This window comes from Lotus japonicus, chromosome 6 (assembly GCF_012489685.1).
Source record: "Lotus japonicus ecotype B-129 chromosome 6, LjGifu_v1.2".
NCBI classification, from domain to species: Eukaryota; Viridiplantae; Streptophyta; class Magnoliopsida; order Fabales; family Fabaceae; genus Lotus; species Lotus japonicus.
In genome coordinates this window covers 60,062,399-60,077,281 of record NC_080046.1, presented here as the reverse complement: position 1 = coordinate 60,077,281, position 14,883 = coordinate 60,062,399, and the positions used below count along the sequence as shown (strand labels likewise).

General features: G+C 35.3%; 2 protein-coding genes and 1 long non-coding RNA gene across 3 annotated transcripts; 2 read left to right on the top strand and 1 right to left on the bottom strand.

The window, feature by feature from the left end:
* The first annotated feature begins 924 nt into the window (after positions 1 to 924).
* LOC130726358 (CASP-like protein 2B1) lies at positions 925 to 3,509 on the top strand. The gene is made up of 3 exons (XM_057577612.1): positions 925 to 1,812; positions 2,042 to 2,174; positions 3,079 to 3,509. The coding sequence occupies exons 1-3, from the start codon at positions 1,589 to 1,591 to the stop codon at positions 3,328 to 3,330; spliced, it is 609 nt and encodes a 202-aa protein (XP_057433595.1). The 5' UTR covers positions 925 to 1,588; the 3' UTR covers positions 3,331 to 3,509.
* A 1,702-nt stretch (positions 3,510 to 5,211) lies between these two features.
* LOC130724461 (uncharacterized) lies at positions 5,212 to 6,337 on the top strand. The gene is made up of 3 exons (XR_009014521.1): positions 5,212 to 5,501; positions 5,777 to 5,915; positions 6,117 to 6,337. It is a non-coding gene; the product is annotated as an uncharacterized LOC130724461 (long non-coding RNA).
* Positions 6,338 to 7,623: 1,286 nt separating this feature from the next.
* LOC130723341 (uncharacterized) lies at positions 7,624 to 10,180 on the bottom strand. Its single transcript, XM_057574344.1, has 5 exons — positions 9,607 to 10,180; positions 9,035 to 9,253; positions 8,733 to 8,831; positions 8,464 to 8,553; positions 7,624 to 8,011 (listed from the first exon to the last, which is right to left on the bottom strand). Exons 1-5 carry the CDS (start codon positions 10,138 to 10,140, stop codon positions 7,805 to 7,807), a joined length of 1,149 nt encoding a protein of 382 aa, XP_057430327.1. The 5' UTR covers positions 10,141 to 10,180; the 3' UTR covers positions 7,624 to 7,804.
* Between the last annotated feature and the right edge of the window lie 4,703 nt (positions 10,181 to 14,883).

The window sequence follows — 14,883 nt, the reverse complement described above, 5'->3', positions numbered from 1 at the left end:
TTTTTTTATAACACAAATTCTAACCATGGTATCAAAGCGATAAGAACTTTAATGATCTCTTCTGCTAAGAGTCAATAGAGTGGTGGGATATTAAATTTGTAGTATGCTTTGTGGTGAGCATTGTCGGGCCTTCCACACTAGAAAGGAAATTTGACATAAAGTAATTTGATAGAAAAATAAACTTTAGCTTATAAAAATACTAGTTATGAATGTGTTGATACAATCACAATTGTACAAGACGTTGAAAAGAAAGTTTGCACATGTAATTGTCTAGGTGAAATACAGGCATTGGTCGACATTGATGTAAGATATGTGATGATAGCATGTGACATACGAGTTTCATAAAAACCAAGTGCGGACACCTCTTAATTGTATCTCACTATCTCTTTAATAGGTAGCATAATAGATAGCTAATAGTGGGTGGTAATCAAAGTTTTGGAGGAGTCTAGACACCAAGTATGTATGTAAATGGTATTAGAGTTGGGACTAGATAGAGTAACCATTGTTATATAGTCTATTCGTGGTTGTCAATATAGACAACGACCGCGATTATTTTTTGTTAATATTTCATGTTAAATTGTTGTGTTGCGACCATACTCTTTTTATTATTCTTTATGGCACAATATCTAACACTTTCCTGGAAAAAGGCCATCTTACAACTTTTGAAGATAACTTAAGAAAGAGATGTGAACCTGTCTTAGTGGAATGAAGTAGTTGATACATAGTGGGATCATGGATGGCTTTATCTTCATTAATACATAGCATGGTTTGCAATCCATTAGACAATGAACTCTCATTTCCTTATTAATGGACTAATGATATGCACATTTTTTGTGGATAGTCACACCTCACAAATGCACTTGCTTGCATATGGCCCACCAAAAGATCTAAATAATCTTTAGTCTTGATGACCTTAATGATCCTCCATCATCACCTTTTTATCTTGCGTGAGTTTTCATCATTCAACAAGACCACACAAGAGAAACCCAAAGTTATTCTGCCTTTTCAGGCATGTTTTCTACCACAGGAAAGGTTTCCTAATTTTTTTCACCCCTACCAAAAGAAACTGTAAAAACTAGACACAATGAGCACACCATTGTTTGATAAATGGAATGGCCTATGCAATAGTAATGGGGCATCATAAATTGAACCACACTGTGATTTTATGAGCAGAATTAACTCACTCCTTTATATATGTCAGATCCTTTCTAGAGACGAGAACTGATACTCCTTCCTAGACACAATAAAGGAGCGCTAAAAACCACATTTCTTTTCTCTCTTTACATTTATGATCAGTCCTTTAATGCAGAACCAGAGTCAGAGCAGACACATTAAATAACCCCATGTATGTATAGCTTGAGGTGCCTTCATCTAAACCTGTTCTCTGTCCTTCCAAGCCTCCAGTGTTGACCACTTGGCACCATTTGCTTGTAGCTAAGCTTCTCCATCACCAATTTGTGAAAAAAACTTGTGTCTATATAAGTAGTGGAGAGCAAAAGGTTGGTGCTCACTGGTTTATCTTCAGGGATTCTTTTACATTATTCTGTGTTTCTAGTTTCTGGGAGTTGATTTTAGAGGAGGAAAAAAAATGAGTTATTTGGGTGTTGGTGTGAGTCCTGGCACTGTTCCAGTGTACCACAACACAAACCTTAAGGTTTGGGATAGGAAGATCAGGATAACTGAGCTGGTGTTGAGGTGTGTCATCCTTGGTTTGGGAGTTCTTGCAGCTGTTCTTATAGGGACTGATTCCCAAGTCAAGGTGTTTTTCACCATTCAGAAGAAAGCTAAATTTACAGATATGAAGTCTTTAGTGTAAGCTTTCTGCTCCTTCTAATTGCGTATTTGCATGTTTTGAAAATCTTTCTATAATTGATTCTAAAGGCGGAAAAATCAATTTTGGATAGAAGAAGCTTCTATGAGTAGCTTCTAAGTATCGGAATTGAAAAGTTAGTCTAAAGATGCTATAAATCTTCTATTTGATTGCCAAAACGTTGCATGATGCTTATCCTAACTTTGATGGTCATAACTCATAACTTTGTAGGTTCCTGGTAATTGCAAATGGGCTAGTTGCTGGCTACTCCTTAATCCAAGGAATGCGCTGTGTCGTGAGTATGATCAGAGGAAAAGTACTCTTCAGCAAGCCTTTAGCTTGGGCCATTTTTTCTGGTGATCAGGTACATTTAGATACAAAAACAGAATGCATATTTGCTCCTTTTGTGGTATTACCAAAAATTCATGAATCAAGATTCTGAATGACTATCTTAGTGGATCATGAGTTCATAACTGCAGTTTGATTTTACTGCTTTTTATTGATGTTTTGGTAACTTTCCATAAGGAAAATTCCCCGAAAGTTAAAGTTTAGCTCAGGACTAAGGTAGTTGTTTTAAGTTTTGAAGGAGTTCTTATCAACAATTTGTTAATTAATGCATCCAATTAGTTCTGTTTAGTCTGTCCAATTGATCTTAGGAATGGAAAACTGAACCTATATCAAACTAATTAGGCAAAACCATATAGAGAGTGACATTTTATTGATTCATATGTTCTTTGCAAGCATGTCCTGTGTCAGGTAGAGAGTGTAGGGTATGGTTTGAAGCTAAAGATCAAACTTATGCAGCAAGCCATAGTGACCTCATGTTTGTGTTATCAAAGGGTAACTGGTACCTGTAGGACCTCCTTGGCTCAATAGCCATACCTGATTGATATTGATGTTAGGAATGGAGAATCCTTCACCATAAGGTATACTTAATCCTATGATTGAGGGGTATCACAATCCTCATAAGTTGTTGAGTTTCTTACTTTTTAATTGTGGTTGGGAATGACCACAGCAATTAAAAGACAATGGCCATGGTAGGTATGGTCTTAACCTACAACTTGAAAAACACCTTTATTGAAGAAAGGTTACTATATCCATTTCTTTTTCAATAGAATAATTTTAAGGAAATGGGTCCTGATCCTAATTCCTAAACAACATGTTGCTTTTTTGTTTAATAATAATAATCCATAGCTATTAAACAAGTAGAGTACTATACAGACCAACCATAGTAAGAACGTGTAGACATAACTTTTCTATGTATGCAGGTAATGGCATATATAACAGTGGCTGCAGTGGCGGCCGCTGCGCAATCTGCTATGTTTGCAAAGCTTGGCCAACCAGAACTGCAATGGATGAAGATATGTGACATGTATGGCAAATTCTGCAATCAAGTTGGAGAAGGGTTAGCTAGTGCATTCCTGGCTAGTCTTAGTATGGTGGTCCTGTCATGTATCTCTGCTTTCAGCCTCTTCCGCTTGTATAATGGCGGTAACAAAATAAAAAATCCAAATTGGTAGGTACTTAGAAACTACCATGGATTCAAGTTTTTAATAATTGTTCTGCAATTTACAAGGCTTCTAGTGTATATGTAGTAGTGAATGGTGATGGTAATATGAGAACCCCAGCTATATTGTAATGATATAATGAATGCTTAATAATAGATGGCACTAAAATTGAATGTTGTTTGATTTAGTTAGCTACTTTGGCAAGCTATATATATGTTCAATCTCAATGTATGCTCTTTATTTATAACTTATAAGTAAGGTTGTTGTTAGCTTGGTTGCTGCTCCCTCTACGGCTCTACCCAAGAGGATGATACTCCTTTATCTTTTTAACTTGTGACAGAATGTTGAACCTGGGCCAACTCAGCCCACATCATAGCTAGGAATCAGGCCCGTAGTAGTTGGCGACATTGTCGTCAATGTGGTGTTAGGGGAGCCAAAAGTAAAGGGGATATAGTCCTATAAGCTAAAGCAAATCCATGAGCCGACATCACGAAGTGTTTTATTTATTTTTTGATAATAACATCACGAAGTGTTTTTAAAACAACAACAAAAAATGGTCAAATGAACCCGACATCATATTTTTATTCAAACAAAATTATCATATGTTTTTTTTAAAGAAAATTATCATTGTTCAAAAAAAATTTATCAAATGTTATAACGACTTACTATAATGTGTTAAGTATTATATAAAATTTATTTATTACTCAGTAAAATTTCAAATTCAAAATATTAATTTTATATTTATTTAAATATTATAGTAAATGTTATATTTATTATATATAATGTAGAAATTAATAATTTTGATATGTTACAATTCATTCTAAGTGATAAATATGATGGATATGATAGGATAAGGGATAACTTTTATGAGAATGAAGCTCCTCGATTAGGATAACTTTACACATGATGGACATGATAGGATAAGGGATAACTTTGATGAGAATGACTGAGCTGGCGGATAAGTTCTAACACAGTTCCTACATCATCATAACTTTTACACATGATAGACATGATAAAATAAGGACAAGATTTTCTTATCATATCCTGCTGACACAACAAACAATAAATTACAGCAAAATATGGTCATACTATTTTATCATGTCTGCTTATCCTATCCAAACAGACCTTATATGTATTACATTTTTTTTTTGGTACAACTATGTATTGCATATAAGGGGCATATAATATAGAAGTTTCCATAAAAAAATAATACAATTAATTTAATATGTTAAGTTAATAAAATTACTATTTTTTTAGATAGGAAGAGACCAAATTTTCTATTAAGGAAATACAATATGATTTTTTTTGCTACATCGGAAAACTGTGAAATACAATATGATAAATGTTATATAAAGTATTAATTTTTTTAGTTAAATTTTAAATGTCAAATACATATAATATTTTATAATTAATTACTATTATATTATTTTTATCTCTAGCTATGAATTTTACTTATATATCACTATAAATAATTGTAATTCAATTATTTTAGTCTACATAATTCAAAATGATTTGACCAAGAGGCTGTAGTTTTGAAAACATAAATGGCTCTTTAATTAATTTTCAATGTAAAAATATTTCTTTTATATGAAATTTTTATAATTATATATCTGGTTAATTTTATATTATTGAAGTACTAAAATGATTATTTAATATCAACCAAAAAAATAATGATTATTTAAATATTTAAAATTATATACAGATAATAAAGAGAACTTTGACCAAAATCACAAAAAATAGTAATTAAAATTTTACACCTTTTCCAAAGTATTCTTATGAAAATAAAAATAAAAATAAAAATACATAATTCATTTATATGTGTAGTGGTCACAATGTCAACGAGCATCCGTTAAATCGTGTGTAGTTATTTCTGGAATTAATGTGATGCGTAACGTAGGAGATTTTAAGGAAGAAAATCTTCAAAAGCAGAAAAGGAGAGTAGGTATTAGGTAACAGGTTTAAGGTTACAGTCCACGAGTCACCTTAACCAGGTGACACACACAAATATACACATCATATGTCAAAACTCCTCTTCTCAACTCACCTTAATCCCCCAATTATTTTATTTTACTAAAAAAATAAATAAATTGTTACTCTTTAAAACTGCATTCCTCTGTCCAAAATCCACTCCACAAGGTTGTTGTTGTTGTTGTTGCTAGGTTCATAATCTGCTCTCAACCATGGTACAGTTTCTTCCTTTCATCTCTTTTTTTTCTGTTACTTTTCTATTTGATTCTCCTTTTTGTTTCTCATTCATTCTCCCTTGTGATGATCATGTTGTGTAACGCTATTACATTTGCAATTTTTCCCCTCCCCTCACATTCTCTGTTAACAATTCAATTCCCCTGCTTGTAAAAATGTTTTTTATTCAAAGTTCATCTTTTTTATGTTTTGAAATGGGGTTGTTTTAATTCTAGTCAAGATCTTATGTTTATTTGTTGTTGGGTTTGATTGATAGACTACATCAAGGCGCGTAGCAGACAGGAAAGTGGCAAGGTTTGAAAGGAACAGCTTAAAGAAAGGAACTAAGAAGGGATTTCCCTACCCAGTGGGTCCAATTGTGCTTGGATTCTTTGTCTTTGTTGTTCTTGGATCATGTAAGCTCTTTGCTTTCCTAATTCCTTATATTTATTTATTAGAAAATGCATGATTATATTGTTTGTTCGATTTCTGATTGTGTGTTCGATTTCTGATGTTGATGTGAGGACTGTGTTGGGGGTGATTTATAAGTACCTCTTTAAGCAACATGACATGTACCGGAACACATCACTGATTTTGTTTTTTGTTGTTGTTGTCAGCTCTGTTTCAGATCATTAGGAATGCTGCAGGTCGTGCGACGGCGGTCTAAACCATCAGGAAAGGAGAATGGTTATGAAGAATTATACAATTACAAATAGGGATTTAGTAAATTCTGTAATTCACTTCAGATCAGCTATGTGTTGATTGAGTGATCTGAGAACTGAGAAGTGAAAATAAGTTTGACTTTTGCCAATACATAAATGTTCCATTTTTTGCCTTATTTCTTGCGTTTTTTACTATCATGGTTTGTGGTCAACAGGTCAAAGTGCATCTTTTATCAAATATACTCTATATGATAGTCATAAGAAGTGATAGAAAGTGAGAAAAATTAGGTGTTTGTGAGTGACTATCAGTAGAAATCAAAATTTTTAAGCATGCTTGGATTTTCATTGAATAGCCAAAATTGATTCTCAGGGCTAGAAATTGTGTGCATGTTTGGATCAGCATTATGTTAGAAAAAATTGATTTTGGCAAAACCACGAGTTGAAAGTTAAGTCGTTTATGTTGGATAAATTAATACAAAAAGTGATTTGATGGGGTAATCTTGTGAAATTAAGTCTCAAAATTGATTCTTTCCAACCTCTCCCATTATTGATTTTGTGACTGAAATAATGACTCTAAACATTCATTTTGTAATCAAAAATTGATTTTACTATATCAGTTTTGAATCTTCTGAACTTGGAAAATCAATTTTACTATATCAGTTTTAGACATGCAATTGATGTTTTGTCGTGCTATAATGAACGTGAAATGGAAATGCCTAAAGAGAATCAACATCTTTGGGAAGTCTCTTGTTGGCGTGGACTAGTTGTTCCCTTTAGCTGATAGTTTAGTTGCAACCTGCAGACTTCATACATATGGCCCTAGAATTTAGTGTTATGTATTGCAGCAATTTCATTAGATAAAGTTGTCAATTAGACCCAATGCTCAACTATGTTTATCTTCCTTTTCCCCTCTTCATCTCCACCACTACATACGGCCTCGACCCCCATCAGCCCCAACCTGTTTATCCTCTTCCCCCTCCATTTCTCCCTCTTGTCAGGAATTTGTGGTGGTTTGTTGTATTACTCTTATCAGGAATTGACTACCCTCAACAATTTATAAGTTCAATTAAGCCGGTATATGTGTCTTAGTGAAACTTTCCTTTGTTAAAAAAAAATTAATTCTAGCACAAGTTAAAACATGAAATCTTTGTGTCTTTTAATGAAACTTTTCTTCGAAAAAAAAAATCCACAAGTTCTAATATGAAATCTTTGTGCCTTTTAATGAAACTTTTTCTTTGAAAACAAAAAAAAAATCTAGCACAAGTTCAAATATGAGTTTGAGGCCTTCATTCTTAGCAAGATTTATCATTAGTTTAGAGGTTTATAGTTTATTAGTGTGTTTGGTTTTGTGATGAAAAATCTCATCTTAACTTATTGAGAGAGCTATAGAGTAACGAGTTACCGTGTTTTGGATTGTGTGTCACAACCAATCCAAATACGGTATATGTCAAGCAGAGGCTAATTGATTTCAAAACCTTATTCTTGTGCACCATATACAACGAGTAATAATTTAATCTTACATGTTTTTAGAGACCAATTTCTGAAACAGACATGGTATACTGACAAAACTGAAAGATGGCCACATGAGATGAGAAATCTCAACAAGGAACATGATTGAGGTTATTTATGCAAGTTATGGCATTCTACCTCCATAAGGATGATTTTCTCTCATTAGATCTCCTACCAGCTTTGGAAGTGATGCTTATTTTGTTGGAGCTATAGCAGGAGTCAGAACTCTTTGAAAACTTCTGATCATAAGAGCTAAAATCATCCAACACAGGACATATTTTGGCATCATCCCCAGATAAGCTGTCCTCATGCAGAGAGCCAGAGCACATACCCTCAAATTCCTGCAGGAAATGGAGATTATTTAATTAGAATCTTCACATTAGAAAGGTCAAAGGCGAAAAGCCACTATTTGAACAGTTCTAAAACACAGTGGAGGTAGAGGTCCATAGTGTATGCTTCTTAGAAACTATTCTACAATTAATTTTAAAGTTCAAATAAATTCTAGGAAGAAGCTTCTATGAGTAGCTTCTGAATGTAATATTGAATCTGAGAAAAAATGTTAATTTTAGAATTGATCAAAATCAATTACATAGAGAAATACTCCGGAATCAATCTTTTCTAGAATTGATCAGAATCAATTATGAAACCTCTAAGCTACTCACAAAAGGTTCTTCCAGAATTGATTCTGATTTCTGAATCAATTGTAAAAGGGTGTTCAAACATGCACTTAGCTTTTGACTAAACATATCTTTGATTCTATGCAAATTGTGAAACTAAATATACTACTAGTTACCCTGGATCTTGACTTGACATTGCAAGGTGTTAAGCAGGGATTTAGATCTTTGAGTAATAGGTCATCATCCATGTCCTCAGAGCTGAAGTCCTGCATAAAGTGTAGAGCCGATTAACCAAAATACTAGTTAGATATAATGAAGATGGAATTGCTTATGAAAAATTAAGGACATTTTCCATGGTTCAACAGTAGGAATTTGGATTGGCTTTTGTGACCTGAAATCCACTATTTGATCACAATTCTTGATCATATACTATTTGCAAGCTTACCCAAGAGTTTGAAGCATCTTCCCGGGCATGTGTTGGTGTTCTTGGAGAACTTCCATAACCTTGGAGCCCTGCTTTTGCTGAATACTTATCAGCCTTGACCTATCAAGCAAATAAAATATGAATAAATGAAAATGCAATCTTCTCTATAGTAAGCTGATAACAAAGAATCAGTATTTGACAGATTCAATGAAACAACATAATCACATGTAGCTGCAACATGTTCAATGAATTACAATGACCAGCCTTAGCCTGATAAACAACAATGAATTCGGAATCGCTACCATAGAAGGAAGAAACTATACCTCTGCAAGATCCTCTGCCAGGCTTTGAAGCTGACCAGTGAGAGAAGAAACCTGCTGTTGAAGAGCTGGAATGACCTGTTTGGCCTGCTTCAATTCTGAGCCTTGCTTCTCCACAAGATCTTGAAGCTGAGAATTCATCACATCCGGGAAGAGTACCGCACTCTTCAACGACTTGATTTCCTCTCTTTGCTTCAAGCACAAATCCTTCAGCTTTTCCACCTACACATAGCATGTTTCAATCAGCTAATCTTTCTCAAAATCAATTCTATCACATAACAGACACAAGTTTCTCCACATAATTGATTTTAGCTTCAGAATCAATTGTAGACACATTCAACAAAGCAAAGTAACTTGGTATAAATCACCTCTTTCAAAATTCAATCAGGACACTAACAATTGCTATAAACAAATAATTTCTCTGCACATAAAATTGACAAGCTAACCCGATTACAAAGATTAACAATTCAATCAAAATGCATGCTCCATAACCGTATCTGAATCCCAAAACAACATTGCAAAATTGGAAACAACATGGATAATTCAATGCAAGAAAAACACAACCATTTGATTACCTCTTTATTCTTGTCCTCAAGCATGCGCTTGAGCTGAGAAATCTCCATCTCATGCTCCTTATTGATATTGAGAAGCTCCCTCTCACTCCTAAGCACCATAGCCAGAGTCCTGGTATTCCCCTTCACCTCAGTCAATGCCTTCACCTTCTCCTTCTTCTTCTCCGACGACGACGCCGTGCCTTTCCCGAACAGCTTCTTCTGCAGCGCAGAGAAACCCGCAACCTTCTTCGCATCCTTCTTCAGATCCTGGGCAATCACATCGCAGGGAATGGTCAACCTGGTCCCCGCCGCCTTGGGCTTCTTCTCCATGAACCTCTTCACCATCGTGGTCAGAGTAGGGTCCACCTTCTTGGTGGAAGCTACTACGGTTGAGGGTTTCGCCTTCACAAGAGCACGGGATGAAGAGGATTTCTGGTGGTGGTGGTGGTTCGAGGTCAATTCATAGGATGAAGATGGATCGGAGAAGTGAGAAGAGGTTGAGGATCGGGAATCGTAGGAACTGTACCGAGATGAAGGTTTCAGAGAAAACGCCATTGATGATGCAGAGAGTGAGAGTGAGAAGAAGAAGAAGATGAAGAAGAAGAAGAAGAAGAAGAAGAAGAAGGAGAAGAGGAAATTTCTGAGCCGTTGGATTTCGGGAGGAGGACACGTGGCGGGTGATTAGGGGTGGACCTTTTTGGCGCAGTGCGAATTCAAATTTTCACGTGTGGGGCGCGGTTGATTGAAATGGAAATTACGAATTTGCCATCAGTTGGGTTTGTTTTTTTCTTCTCTGGGGGCACACAGTACAGAATGTGAATGTTCTGTGCTTTGTATGTGTACCGTTGTTATCTGAAGATTTTAATTTCGAATCTTCACTTGCTATTTATATATGTTTGACTTCCATTAATTGTGTACTTTAAATTCTCCTAAATTTCTGGTTCAAACATAATGAGGAAAATTCCTGCAAATTATGTTTACAAGAGTTCGTATCGGTATTTATTGATTGATGAAATCAATTTATGCTTAGGGAAGAGGATTTCACTGTATGTTTGGTTGAAGTGATTATGGGGGAGAGAGAATTAGAGTGGAGAGAGGAATTCAATACTTCAAGCTTGTATTATGAAAGTGGGTTTGGATAACATGGAGCCCGAAAATCGGGCTCCAAAATTAGAGCCCTGGGTTTGACCGGTGATCAACCTTAATTTCATTTTTGAATTTTTTTAAAAAAATTTATTAATTTACATTAAAACTTAATTAATGTACAAATCTCAATTTAATTCAATTAATCAGTTAAACCTCCCTTCTTTTCTATCCCAATTTCAAAACATTTTTCAAATCTTATCACACCAATTTCTCTTAAAAACCAACAAATCATATCTCAAACAAAATCACCCCACATAACTAATTAACGGCTTTCTCTTCCCAGCCACACACGACTTTCTTCTTCTTCCTTCCTCCACACCAGTTCCTTACCCTACCCAGAGAGACAAAAGGCGCGGCGAGACACCTTCAGGTGCGGTGGCTCAGTCCAGGAAGAGGCTTACGTGCCGTAGTTGGGCTCGGGCAAGGGAGTTGAAGCTGCGGTGGTTACCACTGATTTCCGCAGTCTCCTTTCCTTCTCCTCTCCCCGTCGCAACTCTCACCGGCAACACCGTCGCCACATCGCCTCGCCGCATTAGATCCCGGCTGGTAGTCGCCTTTGCTACAGCTACAACAATCGCCACCGCCGATCCTTTGTCAATGGATGCGCGGGATCTAGATCTCAGGTTCACAGATCTTTCATGAGGTGAGTTCTTTTCTGGATTTGATGGTTTGAAGGAGCTTCTGGGTTGGGATTTTGGGTTTGGATGGTTCGGATTTCTGGGTTGAAGGAGTTCTTCTGGGTTTGAAGATGAAGAGCATGATGAAGATGTTGATGTCGTTCATATTGATATTGTGTTGGTGAGAAGAAGAAGAGTGGGTTCTGATGATGGTGTCTTTGAGCTTCAAATTTGATATTGTGTTGTAAAGATTTGATTTTTCTGTTGGTTTAGTGTTCAGAACACTGTTGAGCATTTTTTTGTTCATCTAGATCTGATTCATCTTCTTTTTGTAAAATTTCGGATTTGGAGATTCAATGAATGGATAAATTTCTGGGTTTGAGATATGGGGGAAGATGAATGTGGAACAGGAAGAATATGAGATTTTTATTAACTTAAACCGTTTACTACGATTTTCAAATTAAATATATTTTTTTTATTTTTTTTAAGTGAAGGGTGATAGCAGGTCAAAAACAGGGATCCAAAATTGGAGCCCGAAAAATAGGGCTCCATAGTAGCGAGACCCTATGAAAGTAGTAGGATAGAGTCATATGGGGGGAAAAAAATGGCACTCACTACATTTTTGTGGTCTTTCCAATTGGAAAGGGAAAATGCTTTCTACAAAAAAACGTTACGTACAAAGTTTAAGTTGGGAGGTTGAAATGGAGAAAAATATCAAGGGCTATCTGTGACGGTAAAGTATCTATCAGAGTTTAAAGAAAATTTTACCGAATTTCTATAAGAATATGTTATGCTCTATGGTAGCGAATGTTGGCTCTAACGGAAAACATGATAACAAAATTCGAAGTAGAAAAATGAAAAATGTTAAGATGGATGAGTTGTCACACTTGAAAATGATAAAATATGTAATGAGCTTGGATTGGCGGGCCCTTCCTGATCACCGGATCCCACTAAGAGGAGATTTAGTTCACAAAGATGTCATGAGAAGCTCAAGTTAAGGCGAGACATTAAGACACACTTTACCCTCATTATTCGGACACAGTGTCTTGTGGACTGGGCAACCCTTCATAATCATTAGGTCCCGCCAAGAGGCGATTTAGTTCACAAAGATGTCATGAGAAGCTCAAGAGAGGCAATCTCCTTCAAAGTGGCTATAGTTGAGACGAGCATGAAGCCTTGAAAAGTGGAGCAAAGAACAAGACATCACTCATTCGGCAAATTAAGTAGCGAGCGCCCTTCATTGGGCAACCATACGGAAGGTCAATAGGCGCCCTTCAGAGTCACCAATGTGGACACTTGTGTGATTTTCAGATTTTCTTATCAAGGCATAATTAGGCCTTTGCCTTAGGAATGTTGTAAAAACTTTTGGGATGAGCACTATGAGGCCCAAAAGTCTATCTGTGATTTGGACCAAGGGTTTGAACATACTCACTATAAAAGGGAAAAGTTTATTCTTGTAAAAATACTAGTTCTCACTTATACCAAAAGCAGCTAGGTTATAAGGCTCTACCTATGTTAAGTTTTGGATCTAGATTGTTCTTATTGCTCACCAAGCGTGAACATAAATAAGGTGCCCACTAGGGTGGACAAGTTTCAAACTGGTCCACCAGTGGACCATCATCATACGCCGTTGAATATGAGAATCTTGAAATATTCTTTCATTGGATGGCTAGGATTAAATGATGATTAAAAGGATAAAAATGTAAATTTAAGATTCTCCCCTTCAACACTGTTCTTCTCAAAATTAAAATTATTTGTGAGAGTGAGAAAAACTATATTTCTAGGTTTGGGAATGTTGGCAGCAGGTTTCTTCTTGGAAGGGGAGAAGAAAGGTTGAATCATATCATAGACAAAGGAAGAAGAAAATGAAAGTTAACGAAGAATATGAGTTAACACAAAAAAACTCATCTTCTTCCTCTTTCTTTCTGAAACTCTCCATCTCCTCTAAATTGCAAAATCCACCATCACCATTAAAAATCCCAGTATCCTCATCATCCTCTTCTTCCAACTACATTTTCCCTTCATCTTTTATTTCTTCTTTTTCTACCCACCACTTCCACTCAAATCATACTCCCATTCCTTTCTTTTTTCTTCCATCAGAACAACCATAAACCCAAAAAACCCAGGAAAAATATTTCGTTCCTCCTTTTGCTGGATCTGTCAAGAAAATGTTTTTCTTTCCTCATCCTTTTGAGGGATCTGTTACCAAACCCATTATTAATTTTCAATTTCAGAAAATTAAACTAAAAAAGGCATAAATTTCAACCTCATTTTCTCCCTTTCTTGATTCATCTTTAATCCCTCATCTTCTTGTCTCTTTCATGTTTCTTCCATCTCCCCTCAATCCCTCACTGAACCCAGGTTAACAAATCTGACAAAGAACAGTGGATTGGGGATATTCTCCCCTGCAACACTGTTCTTCTCAAAATCTGCAATATCAGAATCGGTCATGTTCGTCGCCATGGCCAAAGCATTGCTGCACATGTGCTCCACGTGAATCTGCCCTTTCTCCAGAGCCTTCCTCACCTGCTTGTCGGCTCCGTCGTGGGAGAATCCGTCTAAGCAGGTTACCTAGTTGGTTATGGCGGAGGAGATGAGAGTTTTGAGGTCATCTGCGTGCTGGTAGAAAGTCTTCTTGTTTGGGTACAGTTTGAGATCGTTCTGCGCCTCTTTGAGCTCGTCGAGGGTGCGAGTGAGGTTGTTCCCGTCACCGATGTCGACGTCGCTAGAGAGGATAGAGGATTTGATCTGGTGTTGTGAGTCTGGTGAAGAAGATGGAGAAGGATCCAGATCTGGTGAAAGGGGAGAAGGATTTAGGGTTTAATTTTTTTTTATAGTTAAATTATTAAAAACACCCTTGGTCCACCAGTGGATCAGTTTGAAACTTGTCCACCCTAGTGGGCACCCATAAATAATAAGAGAAGATATGCATGGGATGACGCCTAGTGAGGAATCTATAAATTTCAAGATGTGGGAACAATATACATAAATAAATAAATAATTTATAGCAATAAAAATATAACAAAATATTATTAACTATATATAATACTCGTGCTTTTCAAATTTTCATTATAGTATCATATAACATTATACAAAAATATATTTTATTTTAAATAAATAAATATTAAAATATTTTTTAGTTATAATTTAAAAATAGACAAAAAAAAATTGAGTTGAGACATTTCAATAAATAGTATTGGAGTTATATTTGTGTAAATAATTTATATTTCATTTTCAACTTGAGAAATTGAACTTACAACTAGTAATTAATATAATTAACAATATAAAAGGTTATTAGTAACTAATTAATATTAATTTGAGTCAATTTTTCTTTTACTCGTCATTAATATTATTAATAATAATTTTTTTCTAAGTCTTGATTAATAATTAAAATTTCAAAAATGGTAATGTCTTATTTTAAAATTTCTTATTTTTATTAATATTTAATATTATATTTATTAATTAATATAAATATTATTTATAGCTAATTAATATTGTTATTATTATCGTATAGGTATAGGTTGAGTGAAGTTTT